Genomic DNA, 23,809 nt, shown 5'->3' on the forward strand with positions numbered 1-23,809 from the left:
CTGCTGATGGTTTTTTACATTACGCACACAGGCTGAGTGCTTTCAGTACACGTGTGTGTGTTTGAAACTAACAAGACATGGCACAGACAAATGCATTACGAATGCAGACTTTTTTTTACACTTATCGGTATGTATAATGTTTGGGAGCACGGTTTTTGTTAATGCGATGTAATGAAGTGCCCAAACTTGATGCATTTAATATTCCCACAAGGGACCCTGGCAAGACGCCGGTGTGCGCATGGTTCAATTGTCAAATTCACGCGGCCTTTATGCACACCACATTGAGCCTCATGCAATGCGAACGGTGCTCAGGGCTGACTCAGCCCTCCGGCAGAAATACAATTCTGATCACTCGTGGTGCGATAATTTAATATACAAACTTGGTCCTTTCACATGCCTCTCCCTATAGCTTGCTGCAAATTTTGAAATAATTCCTTATTGTTTCGTGGACTAAGGAAATCGTGTTTGATTTGGGAGAAATATAGAATAATCGAGTTAGATGTTGCACGTTTTTTAATATAGGGCCCAACATGTCGTGGTGACAGCACAAAGAGAGACGCAGCCACAATAGCGTTTCCCTCTTCCTGCCCCCTCATTCTCTGGCCTTGGGATTTATAGAAAAAAAAGGTCTCAGTGCATTAACCGAACATAAACACATACCAGGCCTCTCGAATGCATGTCTGTAACGGCGTTTGGCGTCTCGCTGCAGCGTGCCAGTTTTGGTTCCCCTTCCTTCAGGCTTCCACGTTAATTCCACACAGCATCAATCATATTCCACTTCATAACAGACTTCATGAGAACGCTTGCTACACTGGTCAACGACGCTACGAGATTGGGAAAGCACCGCGATTCGGACCGCAAAGCAAAAGACCGTTGAAACTTTTGCGCGCGAGCCTCCATCTTTCTTAATTGTAGGCACATGCTCACGCACTGCCCAGCCAAGGCGCCACTTTACACCCCGCAGCCCAAATAACACTGGGCAGCGGCAAGGCACAAATGAGCCATTTCCTCTGCACTAACACCCTTCCCAGCCTGCACGGATAGAGTGGCCACTTGCCTGCCTGCGTGTGTGCGGTGGACCCCTCTGAGTGCCCCTAAATCACACTGCGTTGTGCGCCGAGGGGTATCGGTATCGTATAGATCTGGGTCAGCTGTTGGTGGATATTTAAAAGGGCCCTTCGTGTCAATGAGGCGTGGCCCCAAGGTGCATGAAATGTTAGACACATGGGAGCATTGTAATTCCCCCAAACCAGCATACATACTTTTATAATCGTTGCCTTCTCCAAGAGGGCAATGGCGTGAGGTTAGTTTGACCGGTGACCCAACGCACAGTAACTCTTCCCCGAGTGAAAATCAAAGGGATCAAGTGTTGGTGCAGCTTAGCTGTTAAATTAATGTACCGGCGGTTCGTTTATTTTGTTGTACCAAAAGACACAAGGAGTCTTGAGGAATGTAAAGAATATCACGCCGGCGTTAAATGCGTACGTCAAAATAATAGTCGAGGCAAAATTCGTGTGCATCACGCAGAAAGCTGTAGCGCTAACTGAAACATCGATAAAAACTACGGCCAAGTGAAAGTCTATCCCTCCTCACACACGCTCTCAATCTCACTTTAGCTCAAGACAAATCACTTAAGTGCTGCGAGACGAATGAAACAGTATCCCCCATTTGCAGTTGCGATTATGCAATGTTTTACAGCCACGCCACAGTTGCCCCCACCGTAGCGGGACATTTACAAGTTATTGTGTCGACATTTTCGAAGACTACCTAACAGCATAATCAACTGCATTCTGCGTTGGCCCGTGATATGGGATCATCAGTGCAGTGATGATGTGCGGCCTAAACACAGGATATGGATCCTTGGCGATTATTGACGTCTTGACCCACAATCTGTTTTCAAACTGATGGGTACGTTCGCCTATTGAAGAGGATGCTAGCTAGAATAACAAATACTGAGGATGTGTCAGTTTTTTTTATGCGAGCAAAGGGGAAGGTCACGAGGTGCGATGCCACCACACGTCACCGTCCCTTCCTTCCTCGCGCTCGACGTTGCAGCTGTGCTCTGACCTCCCAGCGTCTGCTCCTAAAGTATCGCACCATTTGGCTTTATGCCTTTCCTTTGGCCACAAACCTCCGTATCTCCACTCACAATGCCAGTCACGGTGAACTGCCATCCTCCTCCGTTCTCCAACACAGAATTCCACTCATCTCACAATTTCCTTCATTTTCCCGATTGCATCGATAACCAGGTCCAAAGCCAGTCAAGATGTCGTGCGCGGGCACTGGATGACATGAATGAGTACAGGGTAGCAGTGGCATATTGCTGTAATTTGTGAGACGGGGCTGATGTTGGATGACATGGCTTTCGAGTGGCGGGGGGGGGCATACACCCCCACCCCCGTCCCCTCCTACCACACTAGTGGCCTGCCTAGGAAACTGTCTTGTCACATTTGAGTTTTATATTCTTAGGTTTTTTCGGTAAAGTCACGTTGGTAAAACATCAAAATTAATGAATATAAAATAAAATAAAACAAAAATCACGACGATTTAAAGCTTTCGTGACTACAGGGATTCATCTTCTTGGTTCTTTCGGTAAAGTCACGTAGAAGGGAAGTAATAAAATAATAAAAATAAAACATAATAAAACAATTCTCACGACGTTTCGGCCACAACGCAAGCAGCCGTCCTCAGGCGAAGAATGAGAACATTATCAAGCTAGGAGCTTATATAGGTGTAGCGAGGAGGAGCGCCTTAACAAAAGAATGTGCATATGAAGAGGAATTTAGCATACCAATGGGCAATGCATAGGAGGTGGGCGGAGGGGTTTCAAAGTCGCATTATGCCCATGCATTATGCAGGATCAACAGCACCACGGGGGGGCGCAAGGAACAGCGTTAATAAAGGAAAGGAATGTTAGTGATATGTAGCTGCATTTGCCAAACAACCACGTAGAAAACCAAAGTGAAAACTACATAAAAAAAAAACTAAAATATAAACTGATACTTACTATACTCTACAATAAGCTGAGTTACTAACAACAAATAATAAATTACAATTCTACGTCGTAAGAAGTATATAATATACTTCCATCTAAACTTTATTCTCTTAGCATATACAGTACTATATACTGCCATAGATAAACCCAACATTAAATTATATACTGTATTGCTGTAAACCACCCTATACTTTATACATTTTAATATAACACTATGTATTATTTAACTCACCCTAATGTGTATCGAAATGGTTTATTACGTCCTTCCAATGATTGCTAAGCCTGAATCCATCTTCTCGGTTAAAATTGTCTCTGTGTTTGTATATGTGGATCGCCTCATGAACGAATCTCTCATGATAGCCAGATGGCTTGCAGAGAACCTCCGTCTTGGAGAAGTCAATGTCATGTGAGCCCACTGAGTTGTAACAGTGGTCTGCCACGGCTGAGGTGTTTGTCCTACCGTGTTTTAGATCAGCTTTATGTTCACGAATGCGGTCTGAGACGTGTCGTTTGGTTTCCCCAATGTAACTGCTACCACAGAGGCAACTTAGTTTGTAGACGCCAGGGTACTGTATGTCTGGAATCACATCTTTTACAGACGGTACCAGATCACGGATTTTATGTACTGTGTTGAATCGGACCTGGATCTTGTGTTTAATCAGGATTTTGGAGATCTTTTTTGTGACCCCAGCAATGTAGGGTAAGGTGATGGTCTTGAAAGGCTCCTCAACAGGATCTTTCTTGATGGTTGGAGTGATGGCTTTGCGGATTGTGTAGTCGGAGTAACCATTAGCTTTAAGAGCTTGGCGTACGTGTTTGAGTTCACTGGAAATGTGTTCATGGTCGGAGATGCATTGGGCTCTATGATATAGAGTCTTGATGAGGGAATTCTTCTGGGATGGATGGTGGTGGGAATCCGGTTTTAGATAAGCATCCGTGTGGGTGGCTTTCCTGTAGACAGAGTGGCTCATTGAACCATCAGGTCTCCTTTTGATTAGGACATCCAAAAAGGGTAGCTTGCCATCATTTTCGACTTCCATGGTGAATCTGATGGCTGGGTGTATGGAATTGATGTGGTCGAGAAATTGGTCTAGAGCAGGCCGGCCATGTGGCCAGATGACAAAAGTGTCGTCTACGTATCTCTTCCATAAGGTCGGGCGTAGAGTGGCAGTCTGGATGGCGTCCGTCTCAAATTTCTCCATGAAGATGTTGGCTACAACCGGAGATAGGGGGGAGCCCATTGGGGTGCCCTCAATTTGCTTGTAGAAGGTTCCATTCCAGGTGAAGTATGTATTGGTTAAGCAGTGTCTCACCAGGGGGGGTACCCCAGCATTTAGTCCTTGATGAACCAAGTCTTCAATGATTGCGATGGTGTCAGGCACAGGCACCTTGGTGAACAAGGAAACCACATCAAAACTGACAAGCAGGTCGTCTGGGGACAGGGCAATCCCCTTGATTGTCGATACCAGGTCAGTAGAGTTTAGTACTGCAGAGGTGGTTTTTCCAGTGAAAGGCCGTAGGATTTCGGACAAAAAACGAGCCAGTTTGTAAGTGGGGGAGTTGATAGTAGAGACAATGGGACGAAGAGGTGTATCTTCTTTATGTATCTTTGGCAAGCCGTACAATCTTGGTGGCCTGGCTGCAGAAGGTTTCAACGAGAACTGTTTGGTCTGATCAATTAATGCGGTTGAAGCAGAGATGATGTTGTTGGTTTTGGAGACGAGGCTGTTGGTGGGGTCTCTTTTTATTTTTGTATAGCTGCCATCGTTGAGTAGTTCTTGAATTTTGTTGTTGTTGTTGTTCCATGGCAGTATATAGTACTGTATATGCTAAGAGAATAAAGTTTAGATGGAAGTATATTATATACTTCTTACGACGTAGAATTGTAATTTATTATTTTTTGTTAGTAACTCAGCTTATTGTAGAGTATAGTAAGTATCAGTTTATATTTTAGTTTTTTTTTTATGTAGTTTTCACTTTGGTTTTCTACGTGGTTGTTTGGCAAATGCAGCTACATATCACTAACATTCCTTTCCTTTATTAACGCTGTTCCTTGCGCCCCCCCGTGGTGCTGTTGATCCTGCATAATGCATGGGCATAATGCGACTTTGAAACCCCTCCGCCCACCTCCTATGCATTGCCCATTGGTATGCTAAATTCCTCTTCATATGCACATTCTTTTGTTAAGGCGCTCCTCCTCGCTACACCTATATAAGCTCCTAGCTTGATAATGTTCTCATTCTTCGCCTGAGGACGGCTGCTTGCGTTGTGGCCGAAACGTCGTGAGAATTGTTTTATTATGTTTTATTTTTATTATTTTATTACTTCCCTTCTACGTGACTTTACCGAAAGAACCAAGAAGATGAATCCCTGTAGTCACGAAAGCTTTAAATCGAAATTTAACCGCCTCTACGGGGAGGGTTTCCACATAACTTTGAGATCCTTCAACAAGCTCCGGGATAAGAAGGCTCAGCTAATCGAGTCTCTCACCTTTCTGAAGAGATGTCGCGACTCTAAGGTAATACCAAACGCATTTACACTAACATCTGCTGCTGTAACTTCTTCTAATGCGAAACGAATTCTGTCTAGAACTAGCTTAGCTCTTATCTCAGAGAAAATCAGACTTACGCGCACCGAACTAGATCAGTTAGACAAGACACTCTACAAATCACACTTATCTTTGAGTGCAACAATGTCCACATCGGATTGGGAACACGTGGAAAAAATGACTGCCTCTTCAGCTGCGGCTATGTCGACTAAATGTAAGGACAACTTGATTTCCAAATTCAACCGCCTCTCAAACAAGAAACCGGACCCACACATTGAAAAGCTAGATGTTAACAAAGTCGTAATTAATCGCAGTAACAGTCCTATTTCTGAAGGTTTGAAATCCGTTTTAGCTAAAGGACTAAACTTTGCAGTCACACCTAGACACATACCAGTTAATGATATAATTGCTCGAGTAGATGTAGCTCTCAAGGGCTTGAGTCACATCGCTGCAGACGTAGCAAGATCTGAAATCTCTGTAACCCTCAAAAACGCTAAGATGCCAGCTAGCAACATCAGCAAAGATGAGCGTTTTGAATTAGCTCAATTAAAAAAGAGGGATGACATTGTCATCCTCTCAGCCGACAAAGGCAATGCCACTGTCATCATGGACAAAATAGAATACAACAAAAAAATTCAAGAACTACTCAACGATGGCAGCTATACAAAAATAAAAAGAGACCCCACCAACAGCCTCGTCTCCAAAACCAACAACATCATCTCTGCTTCAACCGCATTAATTGATCAGACCAAACAGTTCTCGTTGAAACCTTCTGCAGCCAGGCCACCAAGATTGTACGGCTTGCCAAAGATACATAAAGAAGATACACCTCTTCGTCCCATTGTCTCTACTATCAACTCCCCCACTTACAAACTGGCTCGTTTTTTGTCCGAAATCCTACGGCCTTTCACTGGAAAAACCACCTCTGCAGTACTAAACTCTACTGACCTGGTATCGACAATCAAGGGGATTGCCCTGTCCCCAGACGACCTGCTTGTCAGTTTTGATGTGGTTTCCTTGTTCACCAAGGTGCCTGTGCCTGACACCATCGCAATCATTGAAGACTTGGTTCATCAAGGACTAAATGCTGGGGTACCCCCCCTGGTGAGACACTGCTTAACCAATACATACTTCACCTGGAATGGAACCTTCTACAAGCAAATTGAGGGCACCCCAATGGGCTCCCCCCTATCTCCGGTTGTAGCCAACATCTTCATGGAGAAATTTGAGACGGACGCCATCCAGACTGCCACTCTACGCCCGACCTTATGGAAGAGATACGTAGACGACACTTTTGTCATCTGGCCACATGGCCGGCCTGCTCTAGACCAATTTCTCGACCACATCAATTCCATACACCCAGCCATCAGATTCACCATGGAAGTCGAAAATGATGGCAAGCTACCTTTTTTGGATGTCCTAATCAAAAGGAGACCTGATGGTTCAATGAGCCACTCTGTCTACAGGAAAGCCACCCACACGGATGCTTATCTAAAACCGGATTCCCACCACCATCCATCCCAGAAGAATTCCCTCATCAAGACTCTATATCATAGAGCCCAATGCATCTCCGACCATGAACACATTTCCAGTGAACTCAAACACGTACGCCAAGCTCTTAAAGCTAATGGTTACTCCGACTACACAATCCGCAAAGCCATCACTCCAACCATCAAGAAAGATCCTGTTGAGGAGCCTTTCAAGACCATCACCTTACCCTACATTGCTGGGGTCACAAAAAAGATCTCCAAAATCCTGATTAAACACAAGATCCAGGTCCGATTCAACACAGTACATAAAATCCGTGATCTGGTACCGTCTGTAAAAGATGTGATTCCAGACATACAGTACCCTGGCGTCTACAAACTAAGTTGCCTCTGTGGTAGCAGTTACATTGGGGAAACCAAACGACACGTCTCAGACCGCATTCGTGAACATAAAGCTGATCTAAAACACGGTAGGACAAACACCTCAGCCGTGGCAGACCACTGTTACAACTCAGTGGGCTCACATGACATTGACTTCTCCAAGACGGAGGTTCTCTGCAAGCCATCTGGCTATCATGAGAGATTCGTTCATGAGGCGATCCACATATACAAACACAGAGACAATTTTAACCGAGAAGATGGATTCAGGCTTAGCAATCATTGGAAGGACGTAATAAACCATTTCGATACACATTAGGGTGAGTTAAATAATACATAGTGTTATATTAAAATGTATAAAGTATAGGGTGGTTTACAGCAATACAGTATATAATTTAATGTTGGGTTTATCTATGGCAGTATATAGTACTGTATATGCTAAGAGAATAAAGTTTAGATGGAAGTATATTATATACTTCTTACGACGTAGAATTGTAATTTATTATTTGTTGTTAGTAACTCAGCTTATTGTAGAGTATAGTAAGTATCAGTTTATATTTTAGTTTTTTTTTTTATGTAGTTTTCACTTTGGTTTTCTACGTGGTTGTTTGGCAAATGCAGCTACATATCACTAACATTCCTTTCCTTTATTAACGCTGTTCCTTGCGCCCCCCCGTGGTGCTGTTGATCCTGCATAATGCATGGGCATAATGCGACTTTGAAACCCCTCCGCCCACCTCCTATGCATTGCCCATTGGTATGCTAAATTCCTCTTCATATGCACATTCTTTTGTTAAGGCGCTCCTCCTCGCTACACCTATATAAGCTCCTAGCTTGATAATGTTCTCATTCTTCGCCTGAGGACGGCTGCTTGCGTTGTGGCCGAAACGTCGTGAGAATTGTTTTATTATGTTTTATTTTTATTATTTTATTACTTCCCTTCTACGTGACTTTACCGAAAGAACCAAGTAGAAAAATCACGACGTTTCGGACGCAACACAAGTCTCCGTCATCAGGTGGAACCGTCACAGCCGAATTAGCTGCATCAAGTGAGGCAATGATTCAAGAAGTAATCCCTTATAAGCAAGTTGAAGGGGGGGGGGGAGAGGGGGGGGAGCTCATCAGAATGTGGTAGCCAATGAATGGAACGTATCGGGAGGGAGGGGGGCGGGGCTCAAAGACAGCACGGAGTGCTAAGTACAACGCATCGGGAGGGGGAGCGGGGCCAAAACAATGGACGACGGCTTGGACGCGGTTGCTGCTGCACACGCCAACACAATGGACAGAGAGGGGGAGGGGAGGTCTGATACACATGATAGACAAAAGAACGAAAATGCCCATGTTTATACCAATGCTGGCTGAACAATCAAGAGAGTACTGTTAAAAAATAACTGGGGATGTTAACACTCGGTAAAGTAAAGTAAAATAGTGCCTGTCAGATAAGATGGTCCAAAAAAGTGTAATTAAGTCTTTTTTGCGTGGTTGATAACATCTTTCCAATGATTACTAAGTTTGTACCCATCATCACGGTTGAAATTATGTCTGTGTTTGTATATTTGTATGGCTTCGTGTACAAACCTTTGATGGTAGCCGGGAGGTTTGCAGAGAACCTTGGTCTCGGAAAAGACAATTTCATGAGAGCCCACCGAGTTGTAGCAATGATCGGCAACGGCAGAAGAATCAGTTCTGCCGTGTTTCAGATCTGACTTGTGCTCGCGGACACGATCAGAAACATGACGTTTCGTTTCTCCAATGTAGCAATCACCACAAATGCAACTCAATTTGTAGACTCCAGGATACTGTAAGTCAGGAACGACATCCTTCACAGATGGAATCAGATCACGGATTTTATGCACTGTACTGAATCGGACTTGGATCTTATGTTTGTTTAGAATTTTGGAGATCTTTTTGGTCACGCCTGCTATGTATGGTAACGTGATGGTTTTGGTCGGAGTTTCAAGTGGCTGTTTCTGTGTGGTGGGAGAGACAGCTTGGCGGATAGTACGGTCAGAGTATCCGTTCATCCTGAGGGCCCGATGTACATGTCTTAATTCACCGGTCAGGTGGTGTTTGTCAGAAAAAAAAACACCACCTGACCGGTGAATAAAGACATGTACATCGGGCCCTCAGGATGAACGGATACTCTGACCGTACTATCCGCCAAGCTGTCTCTCCCACCACACAGAAACAGCCACTTGAAACTCCGACCAAAACCATCACGTTACCATACATAGCAGGCGTGACCAAAAAGATCTCCAAAATTCTAAACAAACATAAGATCCAAGTCCGATTCAGTACAGTGCATAAAATCCGTGATCTGATTCCATCTGTGAAGGATGTCGTTCCTGACTTACAGTATCCTGGAGTCTACAAATTGAGTTGCATTTGTGGTGATTGCTACATTGGAGAAACGAAACGTCATGTTTCTGATCGTGTCCGCGAGCACAAGTCAGATCTGAAACACGGCAGAACTGATTCTTCTGCCGTTGCCGATCATTGCTACAACTCGGTGGGCTCTCATGAAATTGTCTTTTCCGAGACCAAGGTTCTCTGAAAACCTCCCGGCTACCATCAAAGGTTTGTACACGAAGCCATACAAATATACAAACACAGACATAATTTCAACCGTGATGATGGGTACAAACTTAGTAATCATTGGAAAGATGTTATCAACCACGCAAAAAAAAAGACTTAATTACACTTTTTTGGACCATCTTATCTGACAGGCACTATTTTACTTTACTTTACCGAGTGTTAACATCCCCAGTTATTTTTTAACAGTACTCTCTTCATTGTTCAGCCAGCATTGGTATAAACATGGGCATTTTCGTTCTTTTGTCTATCATGTGTATCAGACCTCCCCTCCCCCTCTCTGTCCATTGTGTTGGCGTGTGCAGCAGCAACCGCGTCCAAGCCGTCGTCCATTGTTTTGGCCCCGCTCCCCCCCTCCCCCTCCCGATGCGTTGTACTTAGCACTCCGTGCTGTCTTTGAGCCCCGCCCCCCTCCCTCCCGATACGTTCCATTCATTGGCTACCACATTCTGATGAGCTCCCCCCCCCTCTCCTCCGCCCTTCAACTTGCTTATAAGGGATTACTTCTTGAATCATTGCCTCACTTGATGCAGCTAATTCGGCTGTGACGGTCCCACCTGATGACAGAGACTTGTGTTGCCTCCGAAACGTCGTGATTTTTGTTTTATTTTATTTTATTTTCATTAATTTTGATGTTTTACCTACGTGACTTCACCGAAAAAACCTAAGAATATGATTCCTTGCAGTCACGAAAGCTTCAAATCTAGAATTACATTTGAGTTTCTCTCCAACACTTTAATATTCTAACCCGATTACAAATAGTTTTCCGTTACTGCCTGATGGTTCTCGGTGGCTGCACTCGTGGTTCCTCTACAAACTGCGTTTCGCAGTTGAGTCTCCTTTAGTTTCACTGCTGCTCAATGTTCAGCCTTTGATGCTGCTGGCTGGGCCAGGCTGTCGCGTACACATTCCAGATGCACTCTGGTAGGCTTGTACGTTAATTAAGGTTTTCTTATGAGACTGTGCAGTCCAAATGTGTTCTATCCCACTGCAGACGGGCAATGCTCTCGCTTAGGAATCGATTCATAATCAGATGGTCGTGAGTTGTATGTCAGTGAAAAGTAGAATCAAACTTTCATTCCTACGAGGTTAAGTGGACATGTACTGGTCCCCACCATTGGAATGTAACATTCCAAAACCTGGCTCAAGACATGTCAATGGAGATGAGTCCGACCCAAATGCGAGTTTGAACATGTATGTATGTTGGACTTCTTTAGCACCGTACGTAGCCAACCGTGCTAATCGGAGGTGCAGGGGAAGGGCAACAAATTAAACACAAAAAGCAGTTTTCAAGAAATGGATTTTCAGTCTAGATTTAAAAGGGCATATCCCCAGTGGCTACCTCATATCGAAAGGAAGAGCATTCCAGATGGCCGCAGAAGCGCATCTAAAAGCACACGATGCAGTTACCGTCTTTGTTCAATGGCCAGCCAAAAAGTCCCTGCGAGGATGAAGATACATCGGATTTATTTTTGCTTATAGGTGGCATATTTTGCAGAATTTAGTGGCTCGCATTATAGTTGAGGCGATTTATGCAGTTATAGGCTTACTTTTTAATTGGTTCAGTGTAGTTCTAATTATTTTTTTATAATATATAAAATATATCATTTATGTGATTAATTGTCGTAGCCATTTTGTGTGAGTATGAAATGTAATCTCAATAGTGCTGTAGGAATTAAAACTGTTGAGTAATGCGGAAATAGGACCAACGTAATTTTTTTCTCAGGTTTTATGCTTTTTATGCAATGCTGTTTACATGAAGTAACACTTGTATTGTAGCTATTCTACACTCAATATCATACATTTAAAAAAATGTATGATATTTTAGATTGTCCTATGGCAAAAATTATTGTAAACGTAAATAGTCTGTGTTACCGACAATTATGATTAATATAATTATGCACCAAAGCAACTTAGCAGCTTGGAATTTGTTCATTAAATTATTAATTGAATATTTTAATTAAAGGATTTCACATGAAACCTCGAATCGACTTCAACAAAAGCACGATTTTGGTGTGGAATTTATTGAAAGTGGCTTGTGTTGTTCATTTTTTTATAGAACGTTATCACACTTTGCGTATTCTGTAAATACCAGGTGGCGTTATCGAGCAAGCTGTTCACTTTGAGTATCAATCTCTTCACGCTCACACGAGCAATGGGTGGTGCTCATTTCTGTCAGTCGGCAAAGCCGGTCAGGGGAACCAGATATCCTGCAGAGTATTTGTTACATCATTTTTTTTCTCGTGGCCAAAAATGTGCAGGCTTCTCTCACAGTTCACAAATTACAAAATTGAATATTTCCAGCAATTACAGAATAATTATAACACAAATGCTGGCAAAAAAACACGAATTTCAATGCATCTCAAGGGGGTTGAACTGCAAATAATTATAATGCATTGGAATAAAGTTGATGTGAACAAAAATGCATCACTGTACCACTAAACCAACGTTGCTATGTCTCACCTCACCTTTCTCTACAAGTGTCTGCGTGTGTTTACCGACTGTAAGCGACCTAAAGCTCCAAAGCCTTGACAGTGCTCTCTGAAATCCGGTCAGAATACTGAGCATCGCATCAAGGCCAACGTTACGTGGGATTTATTTCGATTGCTGTTATTCCTCACGCCCCGTGACTGTGGATTTTTATAACCACTTGTTGATAGCACTGACTGTTTGACATCTTTTCCAGCCACTGACCATCACAGTAAGACGAAACATGTATGCAGAGCAGTCATTAAAATAAGTGAAGCTTTTGTGAAAGTTGTTTTTGCCTACGTGACCTCACTACAATGTTACAGTACCTTTGTAGCTACTAGAGGACACCATCTGTATGTCTGAGTATCAGTCATGTCAACTTGATCTAGCCACTGACCTTAAACTGCGAAAGGTACACGACTTTAAAGTGCTTCAGGACATCATCAACGTCTGTGATATGCTTTTACTAAAGTTTCATAGCATGTGCATTTATTGAAAATGATCCCTCTTGTGTTTGGCTGAATGAATAGTGACGGTGCAAGTCTACGGCCAGATCAATTAGCCAGGAAATTGCTTCAGTTCATGTTCAGTGACTGAGAGTAATGGGACTGTTCTATAAATACCCGGCACTTGCTGATGAACACAGGTAGATATAATATGCTGTAATTAAGAATACAAAAAGTTTAAAAAATAATCTAATATTTTACCATCATAGTATGCCACCCACATATGTGATAACTTTAAGGCCATGCTATCTAAAGGAGATTATGAGCAGATCCACTCCGTCAGCCTGGCTTCAAACGATGGAAAGAGTTCGCATCTTCCATGTCTTGTGGAGTAGAACAAGACGGTAATTGTACAGCAATCTAACCTTTTTTTACGAGGGATTATTAACACAATACTACATAGTCTCACCACGTTATCCCAATGCCACAATCGTGATAAGATATTGTGTACAGCAGCGCCCAACCTATGCTTCCAAACGTGAAATTGGCACGGCTCAAAAGCTTGTAATACACCCTAACATCATTCCCAGCCAATGAGTCTGGCTGGAGATAATGCACTTTCAACGTGCCCTCGAGCTGTCGTGTAAATCAGATCTAGCCGATGATACTGGCGCAACTTCACCCCATTATATCAAGGTCTTAATGCGTACGTGTAATCATAGTCTCACGACAGCACCATCTGTTTGTATCACTCGCGAAGCATTTGGGGGGTGAGTGGGGCGCGGGAGGTTTTTTTTGCCAACATCATTTTGTTCACAAACAAATTCGACTCGCCACCTCCCTCCCATCACACCGAGCGGTGGGTGAATAGGGATTAAGAGATGATGGGGGGGGGGAGGTGGGGAATTGCGTCTAGCAGCAGAGACTTAAGGAGCTCACCCGGTGATGAGAGGGACACCGCTCACAGTTGCGCGGGGATTTTTAAGCGAGAGGATATGTCAACCGCTGTCAATGGGGGAGCACGGATCAGCAGGGATACGAACGCGTCATCTGGTTTAACCTTCTTTATGTGAACATATGTTTGCCTTACCCTTATAGAATATCCGAATAAAGATTTTAATCGGTGGTGTTGCAGTGCGAAATTAAGCTGATTTCCTGCTCAAATGAGCATTTCTGCTGATGCTCATTGCCTATTTACAGCCCTCAACCGGTGGTGGAAATTCCACATTCCTTTGATAGGGGTTGAGTCTCTCCAAAGGATAACTACTGTTGACTGCGGTGTGCCTTGTTCATAGCGTTCATAGCCGGATCAGGGGTTGACTCAGCCCCACCAAACCTTCAGGGGCGAATCAGGACAGGTTGTTTGATGAATAAACCTTCCCTTGTCATGGGACTGTGCAATTTCTACCATTGGCTCAAGGCCAGCAACTTACGTGAGCACTGCCCCAATGCTTGTTTGAGGAGGTAGACACATTGACTTGTCTTGCGCTATACGTAGGAAGACTTTAGTGGATTTTTTTTGTAACGTACCGGTCACTCAGAACATCACTCATTCATTAATTTGTATGATGTTCAGCCCAGGAAAGCCTCAAGACACTCTTCCAGGAGGGTCTTGACAAGCTTCCACATTGGGAGCGATGATCGGCCACGTGTGTCCGCGATTCGATCGTTCGCAGCCTCGATTCCCCAAACTTGGACCCCCGACGCCGGCACACAGCGGTCTCCTCTCTCTTGTGCGAAAGACGTTACGGGATTCTCTTTTTATTTTGTAACGGGGATCCAAATTGCGAAGCGGCACCACGGCGCGTGTCGTTTGAATGGGGCGGCCGCTGGTTATAATCGAATGGCGAACGCCGTCGGCTGCTGGGCCCGCGTCACCGCCCCGTCACTTGAGTCACGCACATCGCAGAGGCGTTTCGTTTCTTGTTGTTGTACCGGGGAAATGAATAGTGTCAGAATGAGAAGGAGCCGACTGACCGAAAAGCCCTGTCACGGTCTCATCTTTTATCGGGGTTTATCTCTGCCAAGACATATGCTGGTCAGCCATCGTCAGGCAGAGGTTCCGGAAATTGCACGAAAGCCTCTCCCTCCGTTCGGCAATGGTAGCACCATTCGGCGGTGCATTGGAAATACATGTGAGACAAAGTCTGTGGACAGTGGTTTACTTGCAGTACAAGTTCACAAACATTGATGTTTTCAACATGTACAGTATATGAGTCTCATTTTAGATGTAATGTCAATCATAATAATGAATGATCAGGGGCTGTATATACTATATACACATGTTATTGCATGAATGGTCTCATGATGCAAAAAATATATCCTATATATGAACTCTGTATTATTCAAAAAGTAATAAGTATGAATAGCTATCAGTAAATTTAAATCCAATTGGACAGCTTAATATTTGGCATTTCTTGAAAGCGTGAGCTGTATTGATAGGATTTTTTGCCAACGACAATTTATTCTTGACCCCGTGAAAACATTTACTTTTTAAAGCTGCTTTATATGTCACTATCATCATATATTCACATTTTTCAGAGAACCCGTAACAATTGACTGTCATTTCCAAATGCAATTGACTTGAACTTATATATTAAATGCGCCATTTATGCAATGCATTCCTAACATTGTGTCTGTCTTATCATTCGTTTCTCTCTCTCTGCCTTTTTATTTTCTCTGACAACTCTTCCTTATCTTCCCTCCCACTCATTCACTTTTCTTTTGACCTGTCCCTCGGTCTTATCATCTCTATTCCTTGAATGCCTTTCACACCCTCTCTATTTCACTTCAATAACCCTCCTCCCACATTCAACGCCCCTCTGTAAATGTCAATCCGTTGCACCCTCTCTGCCATTTCCTCTCTCTTCTGTCTGCTTTTCCCCATCTCATTCTCTCCCCTCTCATTTCCGTGCTCTCTCTCTCTTGTTTTTCAACTCTCTGCCCATTATAATGGGTCCTGCTGCTGCCACAGTTGGGCCACTGATTGGCCGTTACTGTGGCAGCAAATCACCAGGGGAGATAAAGTCTGTGTCTGGGATTCTCTCCGTCACCTTTAACACGGATGGCGGCATCGCCAAGGATGGCTTCTCTGCAACATACAGGATGATTCAACGCAAGATCATTGAAAGTAAGTCCCTGATATTTGACATTTAATTCCCCCTCCGAACTTTGCACGGCGAACTATGTGTAAGAAAACCATGGCGAGAAAGCAAGTACAGTTTAATTTATAACAACATCATTAACTTTAATTTTAATTCATTGTTTTATTGTATGATTTATGTTATGTTAATTCTGCAAAATTGTAAATGCATAAATACTGTATATATTTTAGATCAAAGTACCGACAGTGCTTGCTTTGTTTTTGTTTACTCATCATCACTGCATCTTTATTCGTATTCAATACACTAACATGTGCATATGTTGCTTCTACCTGATTATACAAAGGGTGTATGCAAAGTGTAACGATGTAGATTTTAAGCTTTCGTGACTGCAAGGATTAATATTCTTAGGTTTTTTCGGTAAAGTCACGTAAGAAAAAAATTAAAATTAATAAAAGTAAAATAAAAATAAAATAAAAATCACGACGTTTCGGAGGCAACACAAGCCTCCGTCTTCAGGTGGAACCGTCACAGCACGATAGCTGTATCAAGTAAGAGAAATTTCAAGAAAACAGTCCTTGTATATATACTGGTTGAGGGTGGGAGGAGCCAAGGTAGGCCCTGAATATTCTTATTGTGAGGTTCGGTGCCGCTGAAGCACGCTGTTAGGAATGAGCCTTTGTTGTGTAGACTGGTTTAAAAGAGTTGTTAAGGTGAGGCTGATGTGAAGGTGCGTGTAAATGGGACTGAGCTTTTTGTTATGTAGAGGTGGTGAGGCTGAAACCGCTGCCAGGAATGAGTCTTTGTTGTGTAGACTGGTTGAACTGGGAGGTTCTAAGAGTTGTTAAGGTGTGGCTGATGTAAAGGTGCGGCTGCTGTGAATGGGACTGAGCCTTTGTTATGTAGATGAAACAGCACTTTTGTTACGTTGCTGGGATTAATTCTAGATTTGCCAAATATGTGTGGTAAAACTTAAAGTAGGAAAACCAGTGTGTGAAAAAGAAGAAGAAACTATACGGTAACTGAAGAATAGTGCCTGTCAAATAAGATGGTCCAAAAATGTGTAGTTAAATCTTTTTTGCATGGTTAATAACATCTTTCCAACGATTACTAAGTTTGTACCCATCATCACGGTGGAAATTATGTCTGTGTTTGTATATTTGGATGGCTTCATGTACAAACCTTTGATGGTAGCCAGGAGGTTTGCAGAGCACTTTGGTCTCGGAAAAGCAATGATCGGCAACGGCGGAAGAATCAGTTTTACCTTGTTTCAGATCTGACTTGTGCTCGCGGACACGCTCAGAGATATGACGTTTCGTTTCTCCAATGTAGCAATCACCACAACTGCAACTTAGTTTGTGGACTCCAGGGTATTTTAAGTCAGTTTATTTTATTTTTATTTTACTTTTATTAATTTTAATTTTAATGTTTTACCTACGTGACTTTACCGAAAGAAACCTAAGAATATGTAACGATGTAGACAATATAGGTTGTTCGTATCTATCCCAGGTGTACAAACCTAATATATTCCCGCAGTTAAATTGTTTCTTTAAATAGGAAAATGGCGGCCATTTTTAGAAATCTATTTTTTATTGCGCAGATCGTCATCTCGAGACCTTAATGGTGTAATCATGAACTAACAACAACAACAACGTTGATAATTGGTTTTTTACCCTTCTATCTGGCAACAAAACTGACACCCGTTGTTAGATCATTATTACTTTACATTATTACTTGGCCGAAGTCCAAGTCCCATGATGCGTGCATACCGCATGCAGCGCTTGGCTAGCGGGTCACTCAGTTTTGTTTTCCTTCAGACTCGGGCGGCGCTAGAAACCTATTAAGGCTGGCATCAGCAGGGCTCCCTCAAAGGGAATCAGATGGGGTGGCTGCAGATAATCCTGTGGGGTGTGACCATACACGGCTTGGTGTTTGGGAGGCTTCCAAGGAAAGTTTCGTCTATATACAAATGTTTTTTTGGGTTAGATCGCGTAAGTGTAAATGTGTTCATTTTCTTGGTTCTTTCGGTAAAGTCACGTAGAAGGGAAATAATAAAATAATAAAATTTTAATATAATAAAATCATTCTCACGACGCTTCGGCCACACCGCAAGCAGCCGTCCTCAGGTGAAGAATGAAACACCACCAAGCTTGGAGCGTATATTTAAGCTGGGTTGGAGGGTGGAAGAAGAGCTTAAAGTTTTATGGAATCCCACCCCTTAGTGGCGGTTAAATTTCGATTTAAAGCTTTCGTGACTGCAGGGATTCATCTTCTTGGTTCTTTCGGTAAAGTCACGTAGAAGGGAAGTAATAAAAAAAAACTGTAACCGCCACTACTTGGTGGGATTCCATAAAACTTTAAGCTCTTCTTCCCCCCTCCAACCCAGCTTAAATATACGCTCCAAGCTTAGTGGTGTTTCATTCTTCACCTGAGGACAGCTGCTTGCGTTGTGGCCAAAACGTCGTGAGAATTATTTTATTATGTTTTATTTTATTATTTCCCTTCTACGTGACTTTACCGAAAGAACCAAGAAGATGAATCCCTGCAGTCACGAAAGCTTTAAATCGAAATGTAAATGTGTTGTTAACCCACCACTAGCCGACACAGCCAACCAGTAAGGCCTGTCACGTGAACAAAACGTGCCAATAAGTTACTACTTCAGCCCACCGGTGTGTTAGAGAGTAAATCCACATCATAATCCACGGAGATTTTGCCAGAATTATGGCAAAATTGCCCGATGATGCCGGATGTAATTACCAGCGATACGTCACGGTATTCAAATTGTAAACACACCGGTAGGCTGAAATAGTAAGTAATTGGAACGTTTATTTTTTACATGACAAACCTTACTGGTTGGCTGTGTCGGGTAATTGCGGGTTGACAACACACACCGATACTTACGCGATTATAACCCAAAAACCTGTATTATGAATAATATTTGTCGCGAAAGCCTCTGTGTCAAACTGAACGTTTTGTCGTCGGTGCTCTCGAACGTTTACGCGATTGGCCCCAGAGGATCTCTCTTCCAATGATACATTGCACAATATAATCAACAACGTCGTCGTCGTCGTCGTGGAGAACATCAAAGTAACAAAGTGGTTAAGCGGGAAAACACGTCACATTCGCATATATATATCTCTCTGGCATGAAGTGGTGTTTTTGTTTTGCTTACACAACCGTCAGCCCCCACGGCCTTCTGGGAGTGCATAGCTTCAGCAGCATTGATTCCAAGGTAGCAAATATACATATCACCAAATATAATTTCCAGCAATGAAAACAAAGTAGCCTTCATCATACTCGCACGTGGTATTTTGGGAGTTTTTTTTTATTATTATCAAAAACTAAAATAAATACGAGTACCAACACTGGCTGCTACAGAATACTGCAGCAGCCAGATAGCAAAGCTTTAAAAATGTTTAGCCGCTGTGCTTTTTATGACCTTTATATGTTCACGAGGAATATGAAATACATATTAAAATGTATATTTAATTGGTGCTTTAACCTTTGTGGGAGAGAGTAGAGTTGTGACATTTCTATTTGAGATTTGTAATATAGATGGCAGAAAACCTCAGGACTACCTTTAATGAGATCTACGGTTGGTCCAAAAGAGCAGAAGTAGTGCTGAGATTTTTATATTAAAGTCACTGACAATATTGAAAGCCAGCATTTTCTAGGGACATTCTGCTAGACGTTGCTGCATACAGAATTGCTATTTTTTGTGTTTTAATAATGTACATTCAATCGTAAATCCGTTGTGGTTTTATATAAGAGAGGTATTAAAGCGGCCTAATCGTTCTGACGTATCAGCCTAGATTGCGTAGATTAAATGTTGGCCAAAATATCTTCAAGTTCGGCAGTTTGAATATATGACATACCCGGTCAAAGTGTAAATGTGCATGGAAATTAATGCGCTATTCAGTATTTATGAAGCAGTGGTGCAGTGGTAAACCCACTGCTTTTAGCCCAGTGACCTGAGTTTGATTCCCAGTCAGGGCTAACATCGGTGGTGAATAATTGATGAACACCTTCCGCTTCTACCAGTACTGACCAAGGTGGTGAAGTATCTCAACACCCCCTGCTGCCCAATGAATGCCAATTGTACGTGGGGCACCTCACTCACCAGTGGGCTTGCAAAAGCCTCGAATGTTATATATATGTTTGAATTTATGTATGCAAATAATGATCATGTCACGTCATATACTTTCCTGTGCAAATGGTTTGCATGCAAGGCTCCCTCCCTTTGTAGGTCACCCCACTGTCACTCACCCAACAGTTACATTGCAGCACGAGAAGCAACCCCACCGTAGGACTGGAATGCCGTATGCAGTAGAACCCCGCTTAACGACGGTAATTGGTTCCACGGAACCTGTCGTTAAGTGATTTGATCGTTAAGCGAGCATGGGAAACACACGTCAAAGGCTTCATTCGTTCGGATAGCACCGAAAGTTACCCTTTTTCACCCAAAAAACGTACTTTGTAATATTTAAATAATGGATTTAATACATAAAGATAATAACAACTTTATAAACACATATCATTAAAATAAACATGGTTAATCAATGTCAATTAATATTTACTGCACCTACAACAGCCCGTCGTTAACAGGGGAATGGTCTGTAAGTGAACACATTGGGCTCTATGGAGGCACTACACCATTATCCACGACACTATACACTACACTACTTTACACTACACTATACACTACACTAATATACACTACACTATACACTACACTATACACTACACTACTATACACTACACTATACACTACTATACACGACACTATACACTACATATTGGGCTCTATGGAGGCCCGTCGTTAAGTGATTAGTCGTTAACAGTGGTGTTCGTTGGGGGTTCTACTCTACACTACTATACACGACACTATACACTACACTACTATACACTACACTACTATACACTACACTATACAATACACATTGTGCTCTATGGAGGCCCGTCGTTAAGCGATTAGTCGTTAACAGGGGTGGTCATTAAGAAGGGTTATACTCTACACTACTAAACACTACACTATACTATATACTACACTATACACCACTAAACACTACACTACTATACACTACACTATACACTACATATTGGGCTCTATGGAGGCCCGTCGTTAAGCGATTAGTCGTTAACAGGGGTGGTCATTAAGAAGGGTTATACTATACACTACTAAACACTACACTATACTATATACTACACTATACACCACTAAACACTACACTACTATACACTACACTATACACTACATATTGGGCTCTATGGAGGCCCGTCGTTAAGTAATTAGTCGTTACCAGGGGTGGTCGTTAGGAGGGGTTGTACTTTATTGACTGTTTTGTTCATTCGATATTTACTGCATGTGCTGAACAACTCGGGGTCACTGGATCTACACAACTGAGATATTATTGTGTACCAACAGAAGTTGCCTCACATTGCTATTGTAGCCGTGCAATTATTCATTACGGTTGAATTATTACGAACAACAATTTATCTCTTTAATATTTTAAGCATTTGCAAGGCCAAATGCGTTGGTGCTTGCCATCATTGTGACGAGTGTAAAACGAATGTTTTTTTTATTCATTCGTAACTCCCCTATCTACCTGTCAATTCAGTCATCTGCGTTTCGTGTGGGCACTGTCGCGTTGGTTTGCGTACGCCACGGTGCATTCGAGTCACACTTATTTCCCGTGACCACGTGCATCTAGCGGTGAAGTGCAACCAGCCACTGGGAATGGAGTCTCTGGAAATACGAGATGAGCAGATCACAGCTTCCTCAATGTACCCCAACAAAGAGTGGCAGCCCAAACAGGCTCGGCTCAACAACCCCATCCACGCATGGACGCCGGCAGCAGACTCCAACAAGGAGTGGATACAGGTTTGGTGTTACGCGTCTGCAGAGCACACACCGCACTCTGCCTGCAGTAACAAAACAAAACAGTCACTTGGTATTGATTTAAAGCTTTCGTGACTGCAGGCATTCATCTTCTTGGTTCTTTCGGTAAAGTCACGTAGAAGGGAAATAATAAAATAATAGAAATAAAACATAATAAAACAATTCTCACGACGTTTCGGCCACAACGTAAGCAGCCGTCCTCAGGTGAAGAACAGGTCTGTCGGGAAGACAGCGTCTGAATGGTGTCTTCCCGACAGACCTGTTCTTCACCTGAGGACGGCTGCTTGCGTTGTGACCGAAACGTCGTGAGAATTGTTTTATTATGTTTTATTTTAATTATTTTATTATTTCCCTTCTACGTGACTTTACCGAAAGAACCAAAAAGAAGTCACTTGGTAGTTTCAAACTCCGAACGTGTGGAGGGCAGTGAGAATTCAACGTTCCGTGTGTGGGGGGGGGGGGTTTAAGTACTTGGAGACCTCGACTCAGACGCACAATAGCCTTCACTTATAGGTCCCCAAACGCCGGGCAGTTTCTCACACCGTGTGTTTGTGTGTCTTTTTACTAGCAAAACACGCTAAAGACGCCCTACATGTCATTCAGGCCATTAGGCTCTTCGCAGAAGCACTCTTAAGGCCATCTTAAGAAAAAAACCTTGACCCCCAGATACTGATTTCAGTGGGGCAGTCAAAACCTTTAAAGCCTTCTCTCTAATGTCCCAAATGCAAGGATTAGTTTCACACACATCACTTACCTAATTCCTCTTTACTCGGCTCCTGGTCACATTCCGAATGGTCAAAAATAAGCTGAAAGTAAAATATCTTCCTCCACTGAACCACAACTATTTTGGAGAAAATGTTCATTTTAAGTACCGTTGGTGGGGAATAATGAAGTAAAAATGTGCACATTTACTGCATTGGAACCCTTAGTATAGACATCGCTTGTGTAAAGCAATGAGTTTAGTTAAGAAAAATAAAGTTGAGGTTCTGTGTAATTTATAAGGCACTGGTAATGAGCTATCACACAGCACAAATTGCCGTAAAATGTGCAGCACTTTTTTCTAACACTTTTTTTCTTTTTTAAATTGTCAGCTTAGTCTAATTTGGCAAACATTTTATTTCATTGTCTTATTAATGCTGTAGTGTGTAAATTCTAGGCAGTAAACGTTATTACCTGGACCACAGCCAAGTTCTCAACAAGGAAGAGACATATGCTTGGGAGAAGATTAGTTTAACTTTGCAAAATAATAAAATACAATGCAGTATATAAACTTTCCAAATGAAACGTATAATGCGAGGAGCATTCCGGAAATTTGAGAAACAGCATTGAAGGCATTAAAAGTACACAAAAATGTATAATTAATTAGCTTTGTCTTCACTTAATTTTGAAACATTCATTTAGAGTATGTGTCTGCTATATATTTCCACGTGATAAGCCACTTCGTTCAGCTATCATTTGTGGCCAGGTCATTTCTGAAAAAGAGCTACAGTATGTAGCTCAGCGGGCCTTACCTGGTGAAATAAAAACAAGAGCTTAGTTTAATTATGCAAATTCCAGCTTTGAAATTAATTATTTAAAAAGGTGCATGCTGAGAGTGGCGAAAGGGGCCTGCTGAAGGGACTTTAGAACCAATTCCATGATAGTTCCAGACAATTCTCAGACTCAGGGTGGACCACTCATCAGAACGATAGTTTTGATTGAACATTACTGGGTGTGAAAAAGAGCTTCATAGCTCATCGGATTCCTCCAGTCTAGATACATATTTTGATTGTTCAGCTCAACTCGATACAACTCTAAAAACACAGTTAAAATATATTGGGAGGAAATATATATATGTAGAAATAAAGTAAAAACAACACGAGTGACATTTAATGCAACAACTTTAAATGCA

At 42.4% G+C, this 23,809-nt stretch overlaps 1 protein-coding gene across 3 annotated transcripts in view; it reads left to right on the plus strand.

The window, feature by feature from the left end:
* LOC144943921 (neuropilin-2-like) overlaps positions 1 to 23,809 on the plus strand; it is a 150,111-nt gene that overhangs the window by 57,329 nt on the left and 68,973 nt on the right. For all 3 annotated transcript variants that reach the window (XM_078871802.1, XM_078871792.1, XM_078871811.1), the window contains exons 5-6: positions 15,893 to 16,048; positions 21,731 to 21,900. In XM_078871802.1, the coding sequence (XP_078727928.1) occupies positions 15,893 to 16,048; positions 21,731 to 21,900 (326 nt within the window). The remainder of the gene's footprint in view (positions 1 to 15,892; positions 16,049 to 21,730; positions 21,901 to 23,809) is intronic.

The sequence above is a fragment of the Lampetra fluviatilis genome, chromosome 2 (assembly GCF_964198595.1).
Source record: "Lampetra fluviatilis chromosome 2, kcLamFluv1.1, whole genome shotgun sequence".
Taxonomy (NCBI): domain Eukaryota; kingdom Metazoa; phylum Chordata; class Hyperoartia; order Petromyzontiformes; family Petromyzontidae; genus Lampetra; species Lampetra fluviatilis.